The sequence below is a fragment of the Ahaetulla prasina genome, chromosome 2 (genome assembly GCF_028640845.1).
Source record: "Ahaetulla prasina isolate Xishuangbanna chromosome 2, ASM2864084v1, whole genome shotgun sequence".
Lineage (NCBI taxonomy): Eukaryota > Metazoa > Chordata > Lepidosauria > Squamata > Colubridae > Ahaetulla > Ahaetulla prasina.
In genome coordinates, this window is record NC_080540.1 from 205512221 (window position 1) to 205540161 (window position 27941).

General features: G+C 39.4%; 1 protein-coding gene across 3 annotated transcripts in view; it reads left to right on the top strand.

The window, feature by feature from the left end:
• The first annotated feature begins 724 nt into the window (after positions 1-724).
• The window catches only part of SLC44A1 (solute carrier family 44 member 1), a 98626-nt gene continuing 71409 nt past the window's right edge, over positions 725-27941 (top strand). The window contains exons 1-3 of one of the 3 annotated variants that reach the window (XM_058171855.1): positions 725-1016; positions 24544-24633; positions 25781-25923. In XM_058171855.1, the coding sequence (XP_058027838.1) occupies positions 987-1016; positions 24544-24633; positions 25781-25923 (263 nt within the window). In that variant the 5' untranslated portion in view covers positions 725-986. The remainder of the gene's footprint in view (positions 1017-24543; positions 24634-25780; positions 25924-27941) is intronic. The other 2 variants (XR_009153758.1, XM_058171856.1) reach the window with 2 other exon arrangements.

The following is a 27941-nucleotide window of genomic DNA, read 5'->3' on the forward strand; positions in this document are numbered from 1 at the left end:
GCTATTCTTGCTTGTTCGGTTGTTCTGCAGCTTTTCGGAGCAGCAACAAAGGGTGATATAAAGGTCATCATATGATCAAAACATTCAGATCTTTATGAAGGACAGGAAAAGGAAAGTGCCCAAGGTCACTGGGAGATTTAAACGAATAACAACGGTCAACAGAACAAGCCCTGACTATCTACTCAGAGGTAAATCCTATTGATTTGCCAGGGATTAACTCGTTGATAAACGGAGATATGGTTGCAGTTTAAATGATTAAAGTTTCTAAGTTTATGCGCCAATTACTTCGCCCTAACCTTCTCCACAACGGAGAGGTAAGAAGGGGAAGCACAAAAGAGAAGTACTACCACCGAAATACAAACCGGAAGCGAGTCGGGCTCTTTTAAAGCGGGGGACAGTACCAGGGAAGGTTTCCCTGACGGAGGTGCCAGCGAGTCCTTCGCCTGAACCGCAGTAATTTCAGCGGGCAGGTCGGCGTCGGTTCTGGCGCTCCTCCTAATTCAGCTCGGCCGTCTCCCGCGACGCCGGTAGCGTCGTTCCGGGTTTGTTTCTAGGTCGCGCGGCAGCCTGGTTGGTGGAGCCCGAGCGAAGCGAAATCTCAGCGAGCCGGCTGCCTGCTGGGGGGAAGGGGGAAGGGGGGGTTTGCTCCTCCTGCTCTCCTTCCCCCGCCCCATTCCTAGCCCCGCCCTCGGAGGCGCCGCGCGGCGCTGCCGTTGGGATGCGGGTGGAGGGGTGAGGGACGAGGAGCCGTCGCCTCGGAGGAAGCGGGTTGAGGCGCCGCTGCGGACTCGGAGCGGCGGTTTGAGCTTACGAGCGGCCCCTCCGGCGGCGCAAGCAGCCTTTGCTCGTCCCCCTCCCTTCCCTTCCTTCCGTCCTTCCCCCCGTCGCCTCGCTGCCGCCGTTGCCCTGGGGCCGGGCGGGCGACCGGGAGACCGCGGCGCTTGGATGCCTGGAGCTCGCGACAGAGACCTAGCCCCGAGCCCGCCATGGGCTGCTGCGGGAGCGCCGCCTCGCAGGTAAGCGCGGGAGAGTGGCTCTCTTGACAGACAACCCCCACCCCCAATCCCCTATCACAGCCCTGGCATTCTGTTTTTTTCTTCTTCTTCCAGTCGGGGGCTCCCCTCCGCGTTTCTATCCTCTTGGGGGGGGAGGACCTCGTTTATCTCCCGACCGAATCTGCCCCCCACCCCCGCTTCCTGGCTGGTTTTGTTTATCCGGATTTCTCTCTTTTCTTCCCCGCCTTCCGACGGGCTGCCAGTAACTTATTGCGACCTAAAACTAAATTGTTTTGGAAAAAGTGCCCCGGACTTCCTGAATCGCCACCCCCCTTCCTTATTTGCTCTCCTTTCACGTTTGGTTCTCTCCTCTGAGCCGCTTCTCGGGGTTGCAAATCCGGAATCGAGCACAAGGTACGAGTCGGATTGCTACCACCGCGGCTGCTACCTTCGTTTTGTTTGATAAAGGTAGGCTCTTGCTTGAGCTAGAAAACGGTGTGACAATATATATGTGACACATATTAAAGAAAACGCTAGGAAAGCATTTGTCCTGCAGAGCCTTTGGGGTTCTTTTTTTTAATCTTTCTAATAAATTTTAAAAAATAATTAGTAAGAGAAAGATGACAGCTGTCTGATTTCTTCAGCATCCTCTCTCCCTCTTCCGGTGTTGGCTGTTGGTATCCTTGTCTCTGCTCAGTTCTTTGTCCTTCATTGAACCAGAATCTGAACTTTTATTGGCCTGTTGCTTGCTTGTTCCACATTTGGTTTTCCTCTGGGTGTGGAATTTTAGAACATCTTTTGCTCAGTGGAAAGCCTCTGGTTTGAAATGCCTTATTTTGAATATGCTTCAGAATATTAAGAGTATCTTTTGTTTCTTCCTCCTTCTCAATCTTCTGCTCCTAGTTTGCTTTTTATATTATTGTTTAATTTTGCACCTAATTTTGGGTATTTGGGTATCATTTCTGCAAGTCTTAAAAATGATGATGATGATGATGACGACAAATCAATTCATAACTATCTTTTCTTTAATTTGGGCAAATCTACTTCCAAATCTGTCTCTCATCAATATCTTACAATTCCTTTAAGTTCAATATGTTGGGTATGATATGACCATTTTATCTTTGCAAAAGTGTGATCCGTAGGTTACAGCTGTAGCCCGGTGAGGATTACCTACATCCAGGTAAAATATTGCAGTTCCTGTATCATATTGCTTTCTTCCAATATCCAGTTGTCTTATTTTTTATGTGCTCTTAAGATCTCAGGAATGGCTATCATAATCTCTGTATGTATAATTTTTGTAATGATTATCTGCACAGAATAAGGATAGAAGTCATAACATATTGATTTGATTCGATTCATTTGTGTGTTGGGGGTGTATTAATAGTTTTATTTTGATTCAATATGATGATGGAATTTCTTGAAATTGAACATTTGAAGCCCTCAATCACTAACATTTTCTTGCTAGAAGTAGAGTTGTTCCAACTTCAAAATACTGAAACTATCCATTTTGTGTTCAAAACACTTCTTCCACTCATCAGGATGGTTATGAAATGTAACATTAGAAAAAGTTCAAAACAAATATTTTGCACGCACCTATTTTTAATTTGTATTAGTATTTATGGGCACAAGTTGTTAGAAATGCAGTAAAAACCCTTCCGGGAGGAGTAATCTCAAGTGAAAATTATCTTTGCAGGTATGTTCTCTTGAGTCTTCCAGGTATTTTTGTAGTTTTACACAATGTTATACTGAGCTATGGGAAATTTTATTTCTCCAATGATAGGCATAGTTAATTAGTTCCAGACTACTATACTTTCTCTGTTTTTCTGTACCTGTCTAAATAAAAAGCAGTTTGTCAGTGTTCTATCTCTCCCATTATCATTTTTCATTTATCGCTGTAGAGGGTGGTTGTAGAGAGAAACTTCAATCAAAACATGGAACTGGTAGTTTATTACATAATAACACTTCATATATTTGGGTGTGGTTGGAAACTACATGTACCGGTAGTAGATATTCCACATTCCAACTTTTATGGTTTTAAACCTATAATGAACCAGCATTGTGATGACTACTGTGTCTTATTTGAATGGAGGTATCTGAGGGGAGAAATCAGATCATCTGTGGAGATGGTCAAGCTATTGTGGTAGATCATAAAGTACTCTATTCCTTCTTGCTAATTTAAACTTTTTGTTTTAATAGATGAACAAATGAGAACTAGTCAGTAATTTTTGAGCTTGGTACCAAATGTACTTGTCTTTTATTTCTTCTTTGTCAAAATGCCTGTTAAAGTATTTTGACCTTTCTTTTGCTATCATTTGTTTGATTTTTCTGAAACAAACTGTTTGTATTAGTGTCCATTACATAGTGTTCATATACTTCAATAATGAGATTGTGCATTCTGTAGTTTTGGATTTTGTAGTTCTGTAAATAGTCATGCCATGTGGCAGCAGTAGATAATGAGCCATTAGATGGGATTTTTTTTTCTGTTCACCTCCAATAATTCTGTTTTGAGATGACTGAAAAACAGTAATGGCTTAGTTAGCTTTAACAAATTCTTGATGAGTGTTGACTTAAAGCATAGCATCAATTCTTCAGACTGTGTATTATCTTTTCTACTCCCCCCCCTTCTTTACCTCCTTACCAGCTTATCAACACATTGGATTTTCTTTTCTTGTGGAGCTTTCACTTCAGGTTGAATTCGTTCTCTGTCTTTTGACCTATTTGCCAGTGTCAGTTCTGTCAAATTGCTAGATTTTTCTTACTTAGACCATCACCATTGTAAAGAAAAACAGTGATCTATTCTGCGCATTCACTAATAATAACTGCATCCAGTTCAATCTTTGTGCTTAATACAAAGCTTTCTGCAGGTAGTATATACTACATCAATTCTTCTTGAACCTTTTGTTCATATGTTCTGTCTCCGAATGATTGTTTTTCTTTATGCTTCACTCCTTCAGTGTTCCATATATATTAATCTTGAATATAAAGAGCATAAAGGACTTTTCAAAATATCCTTATCCTGATTTATATTTAAATATTTAAACTATTATCTACATCTGAATTTAATGATAGCTGGGAAATTGTTGGAAAAATTGCCAATGCGTTTAGAACAGTATTCATATAGATTCCTAATATCTATCTCTTCACGTAAATCATTTTAATAATTATCTCGACATACTGCTTTTATCTTTGTTTTTTCCTAATACTTTAAACTTTATCCTGATATTTTGTAATCCAGCTTCATTTGAAACATTGTCTATCCCACTCAATTCATTCTGTGGAAATAGTTCAGTCAAGTTTTGATGCTGCCATTTTATTTTTCTACTTTGCAAAATGTCAAATCTCATTTTAAGTTTCCATGACTGTTTTTTTTCCTATAGTCACATAATCTTTTAACAGTTATTATAAATTATGTAATATATTACGGTAAATCTTAAAAATCCCATTTTCAATTTAACACTTTTGTAATCTCTTTAAATGCTGAAATCCCTCTTCCAATAAACATTCTGAATTTAACTAGGGAATGGGAGGGGAAGATTCTTTGTGGAAAAAAAGCAGAGCATAAATGAAACATACTTATCTTTATTCATATCTATACTATCAGTATATGTGTTCCCTTCTTTTCTTGAAAATGACATCCTAAATGTAATTATCTCACCTTGCAGCAACATATTTGTAATGACTAAAATGAAAGGGAAGGTTCAAGCCTGTCTTAAAGCAACAGTCTTCACTCTCACAGTATATTTGTTAGGTGAAAAACCCAATGTATAAATGAATTAATTTGGTCACTGAAGAAAATCATACCTTGAAATCCTTAAAGGGATAAGGTATAGCCATAAATCTTATTCTCATTCCCTGATGAACAGGTACTTGTTTGCTTTCTGCAGAAATTTTGTATGCTATAAAATTATATGAAACAGAAAATTCAGGAGTCCCTAACTTTGTGGGCCCCATGAGAACATTTGAATACTGAGTGCATGATACTTACTCAAAATTGCAATTCGAATGTCACCAATCACACACAACACCAGCATATCAAAGGGCAAACAATCCTCTGAGCAGCATTCACTCTTCAGTTTATTTGTTAAGAATACTGTACTTTTGGGACACAGAGGCATTGATGGCATTATAGTGCAGGCCCTACTTGAAGCTTCCATGGTTTGCAACATGGAAGTTTGCCATTTGTTGCAGTTGTTCTGGTTGCTTTTTAATTGACTAAAAAATCAGGAAGGATGGAGAGTTTAATCGTGCCAAGGAACATGTCTATAAATATATTGTCATACCCCAATATCACATTGGAAACCCAGATAATAATTTATTAACATTGCCTAACAATTGGAATACTATTTGTCTTAAGTTAACTAATTTAGGAGAGCCAGTTTGGTGTAGTGTAGATACTTAGTGCCTAAGTATCCTTAGGCTAGAAACTAGGAGAGCATGTTTCTGCCTTAGGCACAAAGCCAGCTGGGTGACTTGGGACCAGTCACTTTCTCTCAGGCCTAGGAAGGTGGCCATGGCAAACCATTTCTAAAGAACCTTGCCAAAGAAATTGTGGGGACTTATCTAGGCAGTCTCTGAGAATCAGATAGAATTAATTGGAAGCAAAAAAAACCCCAACTAACTTAGGTCATGTAGAGCTTAAATTTATTTTTTTCTAGAAATCACAACTATTTGTGTGTTTTAAATTTAAAAGTGGGGTGCACATGACACATACTTCAATAGTTGCATATTTTTCTAAAGTCCTTGACTGACATCTTTGCAGCATAGGGCTATTAGAAGCAGTGGAGAAATTATTTTATTATTTTAGTATCTAAAGCTGTTTCCTGCAGAGAAAGACAATATAAAGTTCTCATGTAATTTACAAATCGAATATTTTTCCCCAGTCCACTACTCTGGAAACTTCCTTTACTGGAGGGATTAGATGCACATGTGGGTGAGCATATACACAGTATGTATGTTCTGCTATTTGGTTCTTATTTTTCTCTTTGCTACTAATCTATATTATTTAGTTTATTCTGCCAGCTATTTATTTGACTTCTGCCACTTAGGCATTTAGCACTAAAGATGGTGGAAACAGTGCAGTATGTGCAGATCTAAGGATGCCATATATTAGTTGAAAGTGATGGCAAAAATTGCCTCATGGTACAAATGGAAATGTATCTTTGATTTAGGCCATTTTTCAGGCAGGTAAAAAAAGAGTATTGTTGTCTTACCTGGGAATGGCAATATATACCGAATGTAGAGTAACAAACTTGTACAAACCATAGTTATCCAGGATACATGGCTAGCAGTAAGATAATTGAATTTGTTATTTTCAGAAGTAAAATTTTCGTGCAAAACTTATGAAATGTCTAGATTTCCAACAGAAAGTATGCATATTTTTTGGTTTGCTTATTCCTTTTCCATTTTTGCTAGGAAGTTGCAGGGTCCAATTTTTGATTCTAAATTTGGAAATAAAATTGAACATGCAGAATTAATACTATAATAGCTGTATAGCAATGCTTCTTCTGTAGGCTGTTATCAACAAGTATATCAGCTATACAATACATATGTCTGGCTATTTTATAAATCAGTAAGGATTTCTGGCGCCTAATTATTTAACAAATGATTGTAGCAAATGACCCCATCTATCATAATATTAAAAGTGGAAAAGGCTTGAGGTAAGCAAAATGTCGTTGCTTTTTGTGTAATCAATGAATTTTGCTCAGAAAATGAATGTTGCATATCAGAATAAATATAGAATCAGTGAATAATTCTTGATATTTTAAAGTAAAACACAGATCCCATGTAGGGAAATGAAAGATCTCCTTGAAAGTTGCTCAAGCTTTTTGGAGAAAAGGTTGGATATAAATTTAATAAATAATGTTTCTAAAGTCTACTCATAATTAGTCTAGACAATGAATATCTACAAAGGTTATTCAAAATTATAGAAATGTAATGTATTTGTTCTGAAAGCGTTGTACTGTTTCAAAAGCTAATAGGATTTAATATAGTTTTCTCACGCAATTTTCCTGAGAGATCTAGATTTATATTATGTGTGTGTGTGTGTGTGTGTGTGTGTATTTACAATACGATTTTTTTCAGGTAAACAGTTTGCCAACTTGTTATTTTTCCCTACACTATGGTTATCATAGAATTATAGGATTAGAAACGACTTCGGAGATCTTCTAAGCCAACTCTCTGTGTAGTGCAGGAATCTTGAAAATCTTTAATGATGAAACACCAATGACTTTAGTAGATCGGCTATTCCACTGATTAATAACTCTCATAGTTAGAAAATTCTTCCTTGTTTCAACTTTGGATCTCTTACTGTAAAAGTTTCACCCATTGATTCTTGATTCCAGTGTTCTGGAAAAAAATCTACCCCTCTGCCCTGTGACATCTGTTCATGTATTTGAAGACTGTTATCATGTCTCTCCTCAGCCTTAACTTCTTTAGGCTAAGCATATCTAAATCGTACAAATAGTTTTTTTTCTGGGTTTTAGCTTCTAAGACCTTTACCATCTTTGTTGCTCTTCTCTGCCCTCTTTCCAGTTCTCCAGTGTCCCTTTTTGTATTAAGGAAACAAGAGTTGGATTCTGTATTAACAGCCACAGAATGGTTTTATCATTTTCCAATATCTTGACATTGTAAGTCACTAGGAGTTGCTTGGCTCTTATCTGATTCATTTTTTATTTTTTTTTAAAAAAATATTTATATCCCACCTATTATTATTATTGCTATACGGGTTGCTGCCAGCGTCCTAGGTATCAACCAAGTACCTTCTTAAGATGTACAATGTTCCAAGTAGCACAGTTTTTTGCAGTTCTGTTGGTGTTATTGCAGGAAGCTGCAATTTGTTGATGTATCTTATAAAATTCTTGGACATGGTACAAGTGCCCCGTTACATGTTTCATCCATAACCATGTAGTTTTGATGGCCAGGTCGCGATATTTCATTATTTTTTCCAGTTCTTTTTCTTTGACTCTGGCATCTCCTGGTACTGTGATGTCAATAAATTGTACGTTTCGGTTTTCGATAACTGATATCTGGCATGTTGTGTTCTAAGTGATGATCCGTCAGTATTCGAAAGTCCCACAAGATCTTCACCTTCTCATTTTCTATAATTTTTTCCACATCATCATCATCATCATTATTATTATTATTTATAAATAACTCAAGGATATGAATTTATCCAACATAACTTCCTCCTCATATTTTCCCTTCAACAACTATGATGTGGGTTAGGCTGAGAGAGAGTGACTGGCCCAAGGCTGGCTTTAATGGTAAAAGCAGGACTTGAACTCATGATCTCTTGCTTTCTAGCCCAATGCCTTAACCACTGGACCAAACACAAATGGAGCTTTCAAAGATACGACTGGTGGTCAAAATCTAAAATTGTATTTAAAAAGAGGAGTCTAAAACTGCCCCAAATACAAATGGAACTGGAAAATATTTCTTGAGGATAAGAAAATAAAAGTCTATGCAGTATTAAAGTATCTTACAACATTCACAGCAGGAATATTATAAATTAAGAATGTATGCTGTAAATTCAAGTATAAATTTTCATATTAATATGCAGTTGTTAAATATGTGATTCCTCCTCCCCACTTATATGTATATAATTAAGATTTAAAGCCATATAAAACAGGGGAGCCATCAGAGCCAATAAGGTTTCCTTTCTGGATCCTTGTTATCAAAATACAAAGATGAATCTAATTCTGATAACTGTGAGACTGGATTTTAACACATTGCAGCAGAGCAAAACACAGGGATTCTCCTTGAGCATGGGGCTAGCAGTCAGGAATGGGTTAGCTCTGTCTGATCTCCTAGAACTGAGTCTGCAAGCTGTTAAGCTCCTCCTCTTCCTCTTGCTTCCCAGCTTTCTGACGAGGGAGATGTGGCAGACTGACGTGCTGAGCTGAAACGACATGATTAGTGCCCACCCCAGGGCGAGGACTGGGAAAAACCAGGCAGCTGACTGCTGCCCCCCCCTGCTCAACAGAATGGGCGTTCAGGTAAGGCAACGCCCTTTCTCCTTGAGCGTGGGGCCAGCAGTCAGAAATGGGAATGCCAAAGCAGCAGTCCTAATGGGAGAGAGCTGGCCGATCCAGAGCCCCCAAGCCCATGTGAACCCATTGCAAGACCCTATGGCCAAATGCCGCATCCGCCGAGGCATAGGTGTCCAATTTATAATGGCAGATAAATGGGGAAAGGGATGACCCGGTGGCAGCCCTGCAGCCCTCCACTAAGAAAGCCTGAGTAGACCATGACGCTGAAGTAGCAGCGCTCCGTGTCAAGTGGGCCGTAAACCGGTGAGGGGCGGGCAAGGCCGGAGAATCAGAGACCTTGGCAATAGTTGCCTGAAGCCAGCACCTTATCGTGGAAGAAGTCACCTTGTGGCCCAAGGTTGCTGGTTTGAAGGACACGAAGAGACTTTCTGACCTCCGAAGGGTGGAGGTCCTCTTAAGATAGATATGGAGAGCCCTCCGGATGTCTAAGGTGTGCCATGCCTGTTCCAATCGGTGAGAAGGATTAGGGCAAAAATTAGGCAATACCAATTCTTGGGCCCTATGGAAAGGCGTATTAATCTTGGCTATGAAGGTGGGGTCTAATCGAAGGATAACCCTATCCGAATGGAAGATACATAGGTTGGTTCTGGAGAAAAGGGGCGCCAGCTAAGAAATTTAGCAGGCCGATGTAATCACAACTAGGAAAACCTTGTAAGACAGGAATTGAAGACTAACCTCCCACAGGAGTTCAAAGGGGCCCTGGGTGAGAGTGGTGAGAACCTTAGTAAGGTACCAAGTTGGGTATCAATGAAATGCAGGAGGGAGCAGGTTCATCACCCCTCTGAGGAATTGCCTAATCATAGGGAGCTTGGAAAGGGAACCCAAGGCACCACATGACAAACAGGAGGAAAGGGCTGCTACCTGTCTCCAAAGAGTGTTAGGTGACAATCCAGCCTTGAAATTGTCCTGCAGAAACTCCAGGACATGAGCCATGGAAGCCTCTGTGGGACCAGGTCCCTCCTGTAGCACCAGCCGATGAAGGTGGTCTATGTGGAATTATAGATGTGGTTGGTGGAGGTGTGGCACGATACTTGTATTGTGTCGATGACCCTTGGGGAGAGGTTGCATCCCCTCAGCAAGTGCCGCTCAAGCACCAGGCAGTCAGTTGGAGCCAGGTGGACCAACAACCCCTGGCTGAGGAACACCTTGTCTGGGAGAAGCCGCCAAGGAGGAACCACTGACAAGGCCATCAGGTCCGCAAACCAGGGCCAACAAGGCCAATGAGGGGCTATCAGGATGAGCTCCGCTGCCTCCTCCAGCATCTTTCGGATGACCTTGGGAATTTCTGGAAGCGGAGGGAAGGCATAAAGCAAGCCTGGTGGCCAAGGGCTGCTCAGGACATCCATGCCTTCTGCTCCTGCAGCCGGGAACCTGGAGAAGAATCTTTCCATCTGGAAGGCGAAAAGGTTGACTGCTAGGTAGCTGAAGCGAGCAGCTATCTCCTGGAAGAGAACTGGGTGCAGGCACCACTCCCCGTGGTCCACTGGAGCTCTGCTGAGGCGGTCCACTTGCACATTCACCTTCCCTGATATGTGTGAGGCCTGGATGGACCTCAAGTGTGTCTCTGCCCAGAAGACCATCCTCTCGGCCTCCTGCATGAGGTGCTGTGAGTGGGTCCCTCCGAGACGGTTGTCTGTCCAAATCAGAATGTGTTGGTTCTGCACTCTGTCTTGGAAAACTCAGAGGGCAAGATGGATAGCCTGAAGCTCCAACCAGTTTATGTTGTGGCCCAGGTCGGCTCGAGTCCATCGTCCTCTGGTCATGGTCCAAGGCCAGATGAGCCCCCCAACCATAAAGGCTGATATCTGTAGTCAGGACAAGGCAGAGAGGTTCCCTGAATTCCCATCCCTTGGTAACTGCTAGGGAGGACAACCAGTGAAGGGAGATCGACCTTGGGAGGAATCAGAATTTTGTGAGCAGAGTTGCTCTGGTGAGCCTATTGATACGGGAGAAGAAGCCACTGCAGACCCCTGCAGTGGAACTGTGCCCACGGCACAATGCCGATGCACAACACCATCTTTCCGAGGAGTTGGGAGAGCAACCTCTAGGAGATTGCCCTCCCCAATGTGGTTGTCCTGACCAGGGGCCGCAGGCTGGTCAGGCGCTCCTGGAAAAGTTAGACCTTACTTTGGACCGTATCTATGACTGCTCCCTGGTGCTGGATGTGGGTTGTTGCAACCAGCTGGCTCTTGGCCGTGTTGACGGAAAAACCATGGGCTTGCAAGAGTGGTCTCCAGGTCTTGTCGCGCTGGGCGCTCTGAACTGGACCGGATAAGGAGATCATCTGTGTAGAACTGAATCCTTATCGGCAGCATCCGAAGGTAGCCTGCCAGCACTGCCATCAATTTGGTGAACACTTGGGGTGCCAAGGAGAGGCCGAAAGGTAGAGCACAGTACTGATAGTGACAAGTCGCATAGCAAAATTAAATGAATTTTCTGTAGGCCGATGATTGGGGACGTGGAGATAAGCCTCCGTCAGGTCCACTGACATGAGGATAACCCCCTCCCTGATGCTTTCCAAGATGGCCTGTTAGGCTGGATTGAGGAATCCTGCATGGAACCAAACACTGACCCCTGCATGCCTGAAAACAGAAGAAGAAGCCTCCCCATCAGGGGAGCAGGCCGGAGTAGGATCCTGGGCCAAGGGAGCTGAAGAAGTCCCTTGGGTTGTTGTTGCGGGCAGGCCAGATGTGGATTCCCTTGTAGGGGGGTCATGCCCTCCAAGAGGCCTCATTTATGGCCTTCTCAATGACTTGCTCTATGGCCCTGTGCCTCTTGATGGCTTCCTTCTCTGAGGCCTTCTTAGCTTCGAGGGCTACAGTCTGGTGAGCCCTGCCCCTCTTAGATGGGCCCGGTTGAAAGGGCTGAGAAAGGCCGGCTGAATCCAGGTCTGACAGGCCTCTTTTGGAGGCCCGGGCAGAAGGGGCAGCAGCCATCTTGGATCTGCAGAATCTATATGTAGGCCTCTAAAGCTGCACGAGGCAGGCTCAAAATGGCGGATGGCCTGCAAGCCGTAGGGGGGCCAAAAGGCAGAAAACCTAATTCCCCCGCAGGCAGAACAGAATTAAAGTGGCTGCTGATGCTATGAAATGGCCTAGCTGCCCAGTCCAGTGAAAGATCAGAATGGCCTTACTGGGTTCGCTGCCGCTGCTCCTCAAGCAGCTGTAGCCACGTCGTTCTCCTTCGGCGAAGTGCCATGAACTGAGTAGCGAGGGCGGGAGGTTGGAAGCCTCCAAACCCCAACCGCACGAGCCAGGTGTATGGGCAAAGCCCAGGAATGCCGCTCTGGTGATCTGCCAGCAGATCTGCCATGAAGAAACAGCCTTCAGCAGGTTCTGGCCAAGGCTGTTCATGCTGGAACAACAGGGCCTGCCACCAGCCAAGCCAGGAGGCGCCTGCAAGAACCGCCGGATGCAGTCTTCAGTGGGATCAGGCATGAGCCCTTCGCGCTGGTAAGCAGAGGGCTCTACCAGAGGTCTGGTAGCCCTCAGTGCAGAATTGCCAATGAGTTGCCCTCAGCAGGATCCGGAATACACCCTTCACGCTGGAATGGTTCAATTGAAATCTTAGGAGCCAATGTGAATGTCCAAGCAGTCAAGAATGGGTAGCTCAGCTAAATATGTCCATCCCGATCAGACTGAGTCTGAAAACTGGGAAGCAAGAGGAAGAGGAGGAGCTTAACAGCTTGCAGACTCAGTCCTAGGAGATCAGACAGACAGAGCTAACCCATTCCTGACTGCTGGCCCCTTTGCTCAACAGAACGGGTGTTCAGGTAAGGCAACGCCCTTTTGCTTTATTGTCCATTTATTTGAAATGGCCCTCCCCTCCTTATGTGAAAGGAGAGATATGAATGGCTTTGGTTTTAACCTAAGCCTTCTAATAGCCATGTCATAAAAATAGTAGAAGACATTAATAAAAATCATAGTCCACTTGAGTGGATGGCTATCTTAAAGCTAAATAATAACCTTAAAATATGTAAAATACTTAACCCAGTCAGAGCACTTTTTCTAAAACACTATACTAAGCAAGTCATTATAGGTTCAGATTGCTTCTTTTTTCATAGTATTATTTACAACCGCCTAGCCTTTAGTAGTAGTTCTTATCCATTATTAAACATTTTGATGGACTGTGTATGTTTCTCCATATGAAATTTACCCCAGATTTATATTTCCTTTACTTATAAATTACTTCTGTAGTGTAATCCATGTTTTCTAAATTAAAAAGATGGATTCCTTTTGTAAATCAATCCAGTCTGTGAGACTACTTAGGATGATATTTAATGCTTAATTTTTAAAGAAAATTATTTGTGTTGCAAATACAGAACATGTAGAAAATAACATTGTTTTTTAAATTTTAACTGGCTGCTAAAATTGTTCTTGAAATAATCCAAAAACATTAAAATGCACTATAAATAAAACACATAAACTGATGTTTTAATTGTATAGAAATTTATGTCTCTCTCCTCATTACTGCATTCATACATTGTCCCGGTCATAATTCTTTTTGAACTCAGTGAGACTGATTCTGAACAATCAGTTCAAGGTTTTAAGATATGTGACATAAAGTGAAACATATACACAGACATTCATTTTCTCTTTCATCTACTCACTTGAACCCCCCCCAAAAAACCCAATACATGCTGAATAATAAATAAACATGGATGGGTTTGTGAGTTGTAGAAACTGATTTTATACATGCTGAACTGAATTTTTTAAATGTTGTAGATATATTTTCCATTAATTACAAATTTTAGCATAGATCCCTAATAAAGAGATAATAAAGGGAGATACAATTTGATCTAATGATTAAGGCATCAAGTTAGAAAGCAGGAGACCGTGAGTTCAAGTCCTGCTTTAGTCATGAAAGCCAACTGGGTGACTTCGGACCAGTCACTGTTACTCAGCCCAACCCACCTCACAGGGAGGTTGTATGGAAAATAAGAGGAAGATGGATTGGACATGTATGCTGTCTTGAGTTAGTCAGGATATAAAAAAAACAAATAAAATAAGCATTTTTCATTTATTTACCATACTTTTTAGTGTATAAGACACACTCCACCCCCTAAAAGTGGATGGAAATATCTGTGCATCTTATATGGTGAATGTTGCCGAAGCCCTACCTACCCGCCAGCCCCCAACCTTTAGCCGTTTTTGGCCTCCTTGTATCACATTTTCAGCCTCATGCCCGGTTTACAGCCTGTTCCAGGCTGCTGGGATCACCACAGACCATCGTTGCCGATTGCTGCCTCCACTTGTCACGTTTTCAGCCTCCAACGCCCCGTTCCTGGCTTTTGTGCGTCGCATTTTTGGCTGGTTCCAGATGGTGGGGATCAGCAGTGGCGATCCCCACCACCTGGAACTGGGCAAAAACGTGATGCATAGAGGCCCAAAATGGGGCATGCTAAGGCCAAAAATGCAATGTGCGGAGGCCAAAAACATGGAAGCTGAAAATGCGATGCACGGAGACAGCGATAGACGATGTGCTGTGGCAATCCCTGCAGCCTGGAACGGGTCTAAAACGGAGCCAGTGAAGGCTGAAAATGGGACGCATGATGGCCAAAAATGCAATGCACAGAGGCGCCAATGGGCTGTGGCAATCCCCGCAGCCTGGAACACCTGATTGGCGGTATTCCAGGAGGCGGATCCAACTGCCGATCAAGTGCTTGTGCTGAATCAGGCTGCTGAAGCTGACCAGGCTGTTTGCTGTTTGCTGCAAGGATGCTAGGCAGATGAATATCAATGGATGCTGATAGGCAGAGCCAGAATTTTTTTTTCTTGTTTTCCTCCCCAAAAACTAATTTATTTATTTATTTATTTATTTATTTATTTATCAAATTTATATACCGCACCATCTCCCGTAGGACTCAGGGCGGTTTACAGGCATATTAAAACAATATAACAATATAATAAATAACATTTAAAACCCAAATTAAAACTAAATATTATCCAAGCCTGGTCACTAAAACAGTAAGAACCAATCAAACCCACATTAAAATTTAAAATTTAATTAAAACATTTTGTTCTTAGGCTAGTCCCGCACGTTGAAATAATAAAGTCTTCAGTTCACGTCTGAAGGTCCGGAGGTCAGGAAGTTGTCGTAGTCCTGGAGGAAGCTCATTCCACAGGGCTGGTGCCGCCACAGAGAAGGCCCTCCCCTTGGGGGTCGCCAACCTACATTGTTTGGTCGACGGCACCCTGAGGAGGGCCACTCTGTGGGAGCGCACAGGTCGTTGGGAGGCAATCGGTGGCAGAAGGCGGTCTCGAAGGTACCCCGGTCCTAAGCCATGGAGCGCTTTAAAGATGGTAACCAAAACCTTGAATTGCACCCGGAAGACTACCGGTAGCCAGTGCAGGCCGCGCAGGATAGGTGTTATATGGGAGCAGCGCGGTGCTCCCTCTATCACCCGCGCGGCCGCATTCTGGACTAACTGGAGCCTCCGGGTGCTCTTCAAGGGGAGCCCCATGTGCGTCTTATACTCTTATACTCCAAAAAATACGGTATATAACCAAATGATAGGCAAATACTGACTTCTGGAATTCACAAAATTCTTTCTAGTGTAACAATGGAAAGATTGTTGTTGCCATTTCAATAACTATAGAAAATTAGACATAAGAAGTGACCTGACTTGGTCACATGGAGCTGTCCATGCAGTTGTTGATTGGCCCTTCTGCAACTGCATTGTTATTATTACTACTACTATGTCTGTTTGTATTATAGACATAGACATGATCCTCCGCTTGTACTGCCAAACCTGTTGTTTAAGTAAAAATTCTTGTTGCCAGTGATGACCAGATAACTATTAAAATAAAATAAACAAAATATTTGACATATTGGAAATATTCCAGTGAAGAAGTAACATAGTGACAAACAGAGAAAGAAGAAATTTGAGATCTAAAAAACTGGACATGTTGGTGTCTAGAAGAGATAATGGGTTGGCATTTTTCAAAAAGTGAAAAAAAAATTAAAAGAGAAAGAATGTTCATCTTAACCAGTGATAACAACAAAAATAGTTCTTTGGAGCAGCTTTGTTCTCTCTCCCTTAAATTAAAACCCTCCTGTCAGGAACAAGACTATTTAGTTGTTTTGTAGAGAACATGTTTAGCGTTAAATATTAATATTCTGCAGTACATTTCATCTCAACCTCTATTTCAACCATATACTTGTACATTATCCTCCCAATATTCAAAAGACAGCATAAAATTTCTTGAGTTTATTCACTGCACTGAGTTGTAATGATTTCTTTAGTTTTTATTTAGTATATTGTATTACCCTAACCAATTTGATTGAGTAGTTTGCACAAAGATGTGCAAAATGGAGCAGTTTGTTTTGGGGTTTTTTCCTGGAATATTGTCCCCCCTTCCCAATCTTAGCATTCATTTCCATGTATAAATTTTTCTGAAGAGGAAATGTTTCATGATGTTTCAGACATTATTAGGTCAAATGGTTGTTCTGTTTTGCATATTTTTTTATTCATGAAGGTCTGTATAGTTTTTTTTTCTTTTAATGACCCTGCAATCCCTTACTTTGAGGTGGGGGTGGGGTGACTAATTGGAGCTGAGCGTTTACTATCTGGATGCCCTTCCTGGTGCCTATGCAGACTTCTCAGCAGGCAGTTACAAATAAGAAATGTTGCATGGTGCAATGGTAAAGACATCAGGCTAGAAACTGGGAGACTATGAATTCCAGTTCTGCACGAAGCCTGCTGGGTGACCTTGAGCCAATCAGTCTCAACCCCAGGAAGGAGGCAAGAGCTCTTCTGAAGAATCTTGCTAAAAAAAACCATGGTCAGACAGTCCCAAGAATCAGACACAATTGAACTGAAGTAAAAAAAAATACCTTTGGAGAATTGAAGTTCAACTAGCTGAAATGCTCTGTGGACACTTTATAGGGATGTGCATAAAAAGGGGAGGGGGGAAGTGTTTTGTTTCATCCCAAAATAAATACATTTGAGAGTTTTAGCAAATCATTCTGAGTTGGCTGTGGTTTGGTAGAACTGATACTGGAACGTGTTGGTTGTTCTTGGGACAAATCAAGATTCAAAGGGTTCTTGTGGGGGCAAGCAGGGTCTCACCCCTCCTTTTCTCCTCCTTTTCCTCGGCATGGCCAGCCTGCTGATCTTTGCAGCACCTTAATTTCCCTTTCTTTCTAAGCCATGTCCTTGTCTTCAAGCATAACCAGCCAGCTTGCCTTCCCCACATCATCCCACTGTCTGTCTTTGCTTATCCCAAGGATACCAGTGGCAACAGCTAATAGTTGTAGGGAAAGGAAAGCACTGAGAAGATTACAGATGGGTAGGCTGATTGGATATGCTGCATTTGAAGTCAAAGACAGTGTCATTATCATCATCAGCAGTGGCAACAGGAACAGCAGCAATTAATTTGGCTTCAAGTGCAGCATATCCAATTTGTCCTTTCCTGTTTCTCTCTCCCCGCCAATGCTTTTCTTTTCCTGCCTCTTTGCTGCTGCCTTCAATGTCCATAGTTCAGGCGTGGCATATTCAGGTAACCTTTCCATCCCTCTTCCAATCTTCCCAGCATCTTTCTTTTACTTTACCTTCCCTCTCCTTGATGATGTCTTTAGTTTTACCCTTTTTCTTTCTTTTTGAAATCGTCTACTTGACATGAATAATCCATGTTCAGTGCATGAAAGATTTTACATATCCCTTACTTCTATTAATAGGTAACCAGATGGGGAAACTTCAGATTAGCTATTAAGGTGATACGTATTACTTTATCAATCTCTGTTACTATAATTTCAGATTTCTAAATTAACTCTCCTGGAGCATGCTCCTTAATAGAATATAGTTTTCTGTAGAGTTTAATTGGGTTAGATAAAACTGTGTTGGATGATAGATGAAGGATTTGTCACAACTAATTATCATGGTGTGAACATACTGACTATATACGGTACTTTGTAATCTACGGAGTACATAGTAAATACTAGGGCTGTGCAATGTTTGGAATTAGATTCTCTGTAGATATTTTAAGAGTTTCTAGTGGTCCAAATCTTTCACATAACCACATTTTCTTAACCGAGCTGGGTCTTTTCTTGGAATTATATATTTATCACCCATAGAGAGTCCTATTGGCTAAATCTTATTAAACAGTCAAAAGCACCGAGTATGTTTAGCCAAATGATGTATCTATAAGTACTTGAAGCTTTGTCATACATTAGAGATTTTGGATTGGTTCTCCAAAGCTCCAGAGGGTAGAACCAACTGGTTGAAGCTTTTCAAAGGGAGATCCAAACTAAGGAAGAATTTGACTGTGAAAGCTGTTAAGCGTTGGAATAGCCTGTTATGGGGGAATTCATCACTGGATGTTTTCAATCATTTTTAGATAACCATTTTTGCCTCCTTCTAAAAGTTAAGTTCCAAATAAAATAGTTCCAGAATTCAGTGTTATCACAGAATACTTTTGTATGAATTCACATATGGTTACTTAAGGAGTGAATATTTTAGCTGTATGAAAAGTTTCTTATGCTGAGAGTTAATTCATTAATTCATTAATTCATGCAATGTCATATCCTCAAATTCTATTTATTTTCTGGCCAGCATTATCAAATTAATATAGAAAGGTGAGAATTTCTTTAAATAATAGGAACACTGGAAATGCTGTCTTATTTAATTCTTTTCTAAAGCAAGTAATTCTTCTAAGGCAAGTAATCACAGTAAAGAATAAGGCAAGGCAGGGATGCAACCTCTCTGTGCAGAATTATACAAGGTTTAATACTGCATACATCTGATTTGATACAGCAGAGTAATTGATTGGATATAATTGGATATAACAGCCCTTTATGAGTCAGTGAGGTCAGCTAGGGAGTGGATTCTATGATATAATGGGGGCAATACTACAAAAACAGTGGTTTACTGAGAGAACAAAGACAACATTCTATGAACATAGTTACTTTCTAGGCTCTAGAGTCTCTAGAGGTTCATTTTAAGAAGTTTATCTTAAACTTTCCTTAGTTCCCAGAGCATATGCCTGCTCCTAGTATCTTCTAGGTTTATCATCATTCCTTGGCTTTCTATCTTTTATGACTGATCTGACAGTTTTATTATTTTTAACTCCCTGGGAAAGTAATTAGGGAAGAGGGATGTTTTCCTTTGTTTTACTTCTTCAAAGGAACACCATATTTTCTCCTACATAGAACTTACAGATTGCCCATTTATACTGTATAGTATGTCTCAAAGATAACAAATATATGGACTGATTGCACTTAAATTTTCTGTAACTTTTCATTCAGACAGAAATAAGTTTCTATTTAATCTCTCTAATCTTGGGAATTCTACACGTTTGTGTAGAATCTTTAAATGAAAAAACTATAGCATAGTGCTTGTCTTCTTTTTGGTGTTTCTGTTCTAGCCACTTGTTTGCATTATTTGTAGCTAAGTATCTCTATCTTCCACAGTGCTTTTATTTCCTAACTATAAAGCAACCTCTTACTCAAAATATAATTATAGGGTAAAAATGACCACTTCCTTTTTGATATTGTAATTCTCTGATGGGATGATATTTTATAATAAAATGTTATATGAATTTGTTTTGTCAGTAATATTTCCCATAGAATAGCACAGCAGAATCTAAAGGTTTTTAATCAAAGGAAAATAATTAAAAATAAAAATATGGTGCTGTAAGGAAATAGATATACTGAAATATAGAATTAGTAGAAACTTGTTATTTGCTTTCTGCAACATATATATTATGATATATGATGTATTTGTATACCTATATGCTGTAAATATTTGTTTCCTGGAACACATACATATATTATTGAAGTTGTAACACAAATAAGCCACATTGACTAACTTCCTGGAACAAACATGTTATTGGGGTCTATAAAGTATCTGGCATTCATCAAAACATACCTTTTGATCGGAGCCTTATCCCCTCCTGCCTAAAAACATATCACATCTTTGACCTGTGAGTTCTCTCCACTCCAAGGGGCCAAATAGCCAAATGTAAACACAAAGAAGATGATCAGGAAGAGATAAGGTTAACTGGGGAAGCCTTTTATCCTTTTGCAGGAAATACACAAACCTACTTAAGAGGCTCTACTCTGTTCCAGGGAATACACAAATCAAAGATGCCAGAATTGGAGGTTTCTAAACAATATATAAGGGACTCACATTCCCTCGTTTGTAGCTCTTGCCTGTATGTATCTTATATGTGTTGGGAACAGCTGGCCATCTAAGCTTGATCAAGATTAAATGCTATGTTATTCAAGCCTCGGTTTAAATTTCTTGTTTGGCATTTATGAGCTTAAACATATTATTGTTGTTGTTGTTGTTGTTGTTGTTGTTGTTGGACCTTACAGTGCCATTTTCTGTACTATGTATTGCAATATGCAGAGCTTTCATAACAGTAGGCATCTGAGCTGAAAAGAGAAACAAAACTTTTTATTTTGAACATAGGAATTCATCCTAATTTATTGAAAATTATTAAAAAGTAAAATTGTTATAAATCCAGTGGCAGAAATTGCAGTAATTCATATTGAACTTTTATAACTGGAGAAAAGAGAAATAAAAATGTGTTTGGAATAAAGAAAACTGTCAGACATTTAAGAACTGTCAGTTTGAAAATTCTTGCAAATAGCAAATTTTAGACAGAAATAAATGGGCGAGTATAACAAAATTCTAAAAGAAAAACAGCGAAGATAGGATTTGTCACATCTTTAATTTTGCTACATGTGATCTGAGACAGGAGGGTTTTCCAGCTAAGTCAAAAAATTCAAGACAGAGATTGTGGTTGAATGATCAAAGCCTCACTGCTTTTGCACATTCAACTTTGCTTGCATGTAGAAAAGGGCAAAGCTTCAGTCCTGCTGTTGCAGCCACCATCTTGATTTTTATCACCAACACCTTGTGGATGCTGCTAATATGAGTATTCTTCTAGCAGTGAAAGGTGAACTGTGTAGTAGATACATTGTTCAATTGTCATAGGTTTAAGGTGGATAAAAGAAAAATCTAATGGCTCACAGTGTATCAGCACAGGTTTCTGGCTTTTTTTTAAACTTGCTTTCTCTCAACTATTTGACAGGATTAGGAACTTTAAAAAATTCTTAGCTCACTCCAATTCTAAATTGCATTTCTGAAGTTATGGATTTGGGCAGAGCAGCAGATAATGTATGTAAAAAAAACTCCTGAACTCTATTTATTTTTGTCTCAAAAGATATTCCCGGGTTCTGAAATTTTTAATACTTTTCATGTCAGGTGCCAGTTGGTAGATGCCAGTGTTCTAAACAAAAACAAACAAACAAATAAAATTAGTTAGCTTCAGACTTTCCTGGTCTTTGGCCTTTTTTGTTTTTTGTCACTATTTATACTGTTAACTTGATTAGATTCTCTTACATGTTTTGGAAATAAAGGCTAAAGTAATCTATTCCTGCATCCCCAATTCATTCTGCTTCTTCCATAGAAATAGGGAGTGGGAGGGAGTGTGAAGAAAAAGATAAGGAGATAATAACAAGGGAGCATGGGTGAGAGAACAATTGTCCTGGCTAGAAATGACACCCCCTCCCCCAAATTTATGTACAGATGAATGTGTCCTTGGGATGAAAGATTAATCAAACAGAACACATTGAAGAAGCTGCATGTATAAATGTGCAGTAGTTACTGAATATATTTGTATCAAATTTAATAAATGTTTTTTGAATTTGACATTTTTAGTGGGTAAGTCTACATCAGTTTGCATATTTTAGTAATAGTGCTTCTAACAGAAAATAGTTACACTATGACAACTAGTTGGGAAACTATCATGCTTATTCATGTTTTTATGCAGAGTGGGAAGGCGGAAATGTATTTGGGCTGCAGGCCAGGGTTGTCAGCTGCCGTTTTTATGGTGCTTCAGTAGTAATGGGGCAAAATGAGCTACTGCCAGACTGCAGAGCAAGTAATAATAACATTTGGATTAAAACTATGTGATGCTCATAAATGAAATGTTAAAGGTACTTCGGTTTGCATAATTATAAGAGTAAAAGTATTTTACATGCTTATCACATTCATGATTTCATTTCAGCTCCTTAATGTCTTAAAGAAAAGGTTGGTTAAATAGATTGGAAGAGCAGTATTATCTATAGGTTTAATCATAAAGAGGGCTGTGATTATAATGTGAAATACAACATTGAAATTCTAAGTGAAGATAGTATTGTTTTTATTTGACTTTTTAATTTCCTCCCCTTTTTTGAACGTGTCATTGTCTATTAACTAATCATACATAATAAAGCTGCTACACTGATTGGACTTATCACTTAGCCTCTTGGATTCTTGTCCATTTTTCAACTCTACTTTTTAAAAAAAAAACTTATGATAGTGTTTGCAGTAGAATGCACTACAAAAAAGAAACGTTTACATATTTATATCAAGAGAGCCAGCTTGGTGCAGTGTTTAATGTATCAGGCTAAAACCTGGGTGACTTTTGAGTTCTAGTCCTTCCTTAGGCAGAAAGTCAATTGGGTGACCGTGGGCCTGTGTCACATACATTCATCCTAGGAAGGAGGCAAGAGTTTTTTCTGGGTAAAAAAACTTTGCCAAGAAAACTGTAGGGACTTCTTCAGGCAGTAGCCAGGTGTTGAAAATATCTGTTTTTTGTCCTCCCTGTTTAAGACTTAACAATATTAAGATCTTGACATTGAGCAGAACAACTGAGTCTACAATGATAGAGAAGTAATAAAAGACAAGTAAAGAATGCTAACATTACAGTCTTAGAGGAGCTGCTTTTACAACAGGAATTTTAATGGGAATGATTTCTTTTCCTAATTCTTCCCATGCCAATATTCAGCCTCATATTGTAAGTTGTTTTGTAGCTCATTCTTGTTCTACAAATTTGAACTTGCTGATAACTGTCCTCTTATGCATGAGTAGAGTCATTTTGCATAAATAAAAAGAACATTGGAAATGGCTAGAATTGGAACCATTTCCCTTTGTTAGATTCCATAATCCTCAGATCAAGAATTCTGTGACAAAGTGGATGCTCTTAATTGTTCATACCAGTGGATTATGACGGATATGACTTTTAAGCTAGTAATGCACGTTGATAACTATAATTTTTGGTTTATATCACACAGGTAATCCTCAACTTAAGACCATAATGGAGCCCATTTCTATTATTAAGCAAGACAGTTGTTAAGTGAGTTGTGCTCACTGCAGTTGTTATGTGAGCCATGCAGTTGTTAAATGAATCTGCTTCCCCCATTGACTTTCTTGTCAAAGCCAGCTGGGAAGGTTACAAATGATGGTCACATGACTCCAGGACAGTGCAACTCTTATAAATACATGCCAATTGACAAGTCCCCAAATTTTGATCGCATGACTATGGGGATGCTGCAACGTTCAGTCACTAAATGAATGGTTGTAAGTCGAGGACTATTTGTACTCTTCAAAACATCATAACTGCCTGTTCCTCTTAACTATATGTCATGATTTCAGCACATACTACTTCTATAACATATATAAGACAATAGCTGACATAAAAATCTAATTTATAAATAAACCCATCTATTTCCAAATGAATAAAAGCTTTGCCCCCCCCCCCCCCGTCCTCAATACGCTTAGTTTACAAACCACTATGGCTATATTCATAAATATAGTAAGCTAAAACTCTTACTATAATTTACAAGAATGAATGCGCCCCTGTGCTCCACTGCAGACTTAGTTAATAGGTTGTTACTGGATTTCACCGAGGCCAATTTTAATAGGTGAATCACATGATTTGTATAGCATTACATGATTTGTGTCAGGTTAGAACAGATTTTAAATAATGATAATCCAATTTCCACTTGGAAAACAGTAAAAAAATTAATCCTATGGCATAAATAGACATTGATCACCTCTGTGATTGAAGAAGAAACTTGTTTTTTCCTTAACTTTCATTTTTATTCAAAACTTGGAAAGGTTAAATAAGTAAATTTTGTTTATTGTAGAAAAGTCTTGAAAATATATTCAGTACTTTTATGACATTTGACAATTAGGAAGCTGTGTTCAGTTTATGTGGTTCTTTGATATCTTATGGAGAGTTCAATGTATATGTATACATGAATAATAGAACACAGATGATCATGGAAATGAAAGTCTATTAAAAGTACTTCTACATGTTTATAACTTGGGGCAGAAAGCTAAAGAAGTCTGAAGTGGTTGAAATGAATATTAATTCTAATTCAGCTATTGATTGGTTGACAGGTTTTAATGAATTTTCGGGGATGCACCTAGGATGGTGCAAATGGGATGGTTATCTTTTTGAGACTTGAATCATTTGCATTCATTATTGTATTATATAAAGTAAATAAAAATATAATATCTAAGTACTTTTAATGAATGAAACCTAGCAGAGCTAGAACCAAAACAGTGGAAAGTCTTCAATAATCTATGGTAATCATTTGTATTCCCAGTGGCCAAAGTATTTTATTCATGTTTTGTTCCAGATTTTCATAACCATTAAAATACAAAACAAAAAAAATATTCCTTCATATTCCTTTTTCTTCATGTCTCAATTCCAAACTTACAGAGTTCCAAACGAGAGTGGAAGCCTCTGGAGGATCGCAGCTGCACAGATATCCCATGGCTTTTGCTGTTCATTCTATTTTGCATTGGCATGGTATGTAACAAAAGACATATCTAAAGAAACATTTCCCCCCCCCCCAGGAACTGGATGATGATTTCACAACTTGTCAGAAGGTTCATTTATTTTTATATATGTGCTATATTAAGCAGTCAAGTTAAAATATTAAATTGACACTTTTCAGCACATTGGTGAAATTAATATATCTTATCTGTATGTTAGTATTTGGGTTTAAGATTTACTTTCTGTAGACCATGTGTCTCTAATTATTTCTGCCCATCCCATGAGGACCAACAGAGGAGACAGCTTCGGATTGCTTTTGTTAAGTGTCATTTTATGCAGAGAATAGCATCCCTTTGTTATTATAACTGCTTTGTGGAACAGCATCTCCTCTGAGATCAAATAGGTGCTAGACCACTTTTATGATATATACACTGAATATTAAAACAACAGCAAAATCATCAACAAAACACTCCTGTGTTTTAGTTTTTGTTGGTGATTTTGCTATTGTTTCAGCACAATATGTTCACCACCCCGAATCACATAGCTAGCAGGCAGTCTTGCAAAATAAATAACTAAATAAATTAAGAATAAATTGGTAGCCCCAATCTAAGTTACTGTAGCATGAGCTAACAGCCCTATTTCTTTCAGATATATTCTGCTGTGGTTTTTTATTGGAAAGATCTCAAATAAATTCTATTCCAGCATAGAATCCCTTATAGATAATAATAGTCAGATCCTTATTAACAATAAAGGTTTGCATCAGATTCATAAATGTGATTAATCAAATGCACTTCTAGTCAGTGTTGCCATCTGAGCTTCTGTATAGTACTTTAATTCAAAAAACATACTCAAATTTCAAAGCCATAAATAATGACGTCATAACCTGGACTTATAAATCCATTGTATCTATGGTTCTAGTGTATGAATTTGTCTTGGATGCTAATTTTACAACATGCATTTCATACATATCATGATGTACACACTTGATTTTTGTATTTTCTCTTGGGCAATCATGCTTTTACTTTTAGAAAAATTATTGTATTTCAAAGGAAAGAGAATGAAATTGGAATAGAAAAAGGAATAAAGTTTTGTACGGCAACCTAACAGAAAGACATAGTTTTGAAAATGGCATTTCTCTTAGAGCATGGCACTGAAAGGTTTCTCAATTTATTTCTTCTAGGGTTTTATTTGTGGCTTTTCAATAGCTACTGGAGCAGCTGCAAGATTGGTTTCAGGATATGATAGTTACGGAAATATCTGTGGACAGAAGAATGTAAAAATAGAGGGAATAGACAACAGTGGCCTAGATCTTACAGAAAAAAAGTAAGTATATAATCTAAGGACTACTATTTCAATTTTCCCCCCTTAATTCTTGGAGACTACTTGGATAAGTGCTGCAGTTTTCTTGGCAAGATTTTTCAGAAGTGGTTTGCCATAGCTTCCTTTTTTGAGCTGAGAGAAAGTGATTAGTCCAAGATCACCCAGATGGCGTTGTGCATAAGGCAGGACTAGAAATTATGGTCGTCCAGTTTCTAGTCTGATGTTGTAATTTTGGTTCACAAGATTACGTAAACAATAAGTAAAACATTTTATTATAAGTTTAGACCCTACTGTTTTAGTCAAGGAATTTCTTTCCCAGACGTTTCTATATTTGGAGGCTTGTGCATACTTTTGTGCAAATAACATCCATTCCTGTGAATCATTTGAAATTTAGAATCTTTTTGCTGCTTTCACACAAGTTACTGTAGTTCTTATGCAAATACACTTGAGTGCTTTTTTTGTTTGACCTGCTCACAAGATGATGCCCTGTTGTTTGCAGAAAGATATTTTTTATTAAAGCTATAGCAATATTAATGTTACACAACCCAAAAGAATCATCGGAATTGTTTTTGAAAATATTGAAATTCACTGTTTCTCACATCTTTACATAAACTGTCATGCCATTAGATTCCCTAAGAAATTATTCCAGGTACATCTGATGCAAGTCAGACTATTTGCATTCAGAGAAGTTTTGAATATCTAAAGTGTAAGTGGACCTCTAGAGAACTATATTTAATTATGACTAAGGCATATTTCCACTGTAAATATAAGGGACAACTAATTGAAAATTAAGCCCAAAGAAAGATTGATGATTGAAATCAAAGCAGAGCCAGAATATTATTTTTCTAATACTTTAAAAATTAGAACTTAGTTGCAACCTATACAGATGCTGTGTGCCCTGGGGCATTAAATCATGTATCTTGGAATTATAATGAGTGAATGACATTGTGACTTATCAACAGTTATAATAATGACAAAAGAAATAGAAGGGAGGATAGGCACTTTTTAAAAAGAGTCAGGCACCTTTTAAAAAAAAATATGGCACTGAGGTGATATGTGTGCTCACACAAATGATTTTTGCAGCATGTTAATAAGAGTTTATGAAAGTGATGGTACAGGAGAAGATAGTCTGATATCACAGCTGAGTTATCACTGAGTTGGGATGATATTTTATCACTTTGCGGCTATGAAAATGGATGAAACATGGATCTTCTGGAGTAGTCTCTGAGTTGATTGGAAAGGTGAACCTGCTGGGATCACCAAAGCAGTAGTGGCACCAATAACAGAACAGGAACAACAACCAGCTGTTTGGCATTGGTTAAACTACTATCTAGGTACTGTTGCTCAGCTGGTGAGGATTTGGTAGCGTGGAGATGTCAGTGGAACTGTGTTACGTTCTTCATGGTTGTGGGAAAGACAATGACAGTGAAATATTCCTGGACTGGCCTTGAGATACTGTAATTGGTTTGGACTTTTTTTTCAGGGATGAGTGTTTATTTATTTATTTATTTATTTATTTATTTATTTATTCATTCATTCATATTTTTATACCGCCCTTTTCCGAAGACTCAGGGCAGTGTACAGCCAATAAAACGTCAAGAATCCCAACAAATTTAAAATAAAATATCAAATTTAAAAAACTGATTCAATCGCTGTAACTTAAAATATTAGCTAAAATTTATCAAAACTAAAACCTTGGTAAAACCCTATTAAAACCCACTAAAACCCCCATACTAAAACCAATCAGGCCAGCCCTGCTTGGTGAAAAAAGAAAGTCTTGAGCTCGCGCTTAAAGGTCCGGAGATCAGGGAGGAGACGGAGTCCCATCGGCAGCTCATTCCATAAAGCCGGGGCCCCCACAGAGAACGCCCTTCCACTGGGGGCCGCCAGCCGACATTGACTAGCCGACGACACCCTAAGAAGACCCTCCCTGTGGGTGCGCACTGGACGTATCGGACAATGGGAGGTAACTCAGCAGCAGGCAGTCCCGTAAATATCCCGGTCCAATGCCATGGAGCACC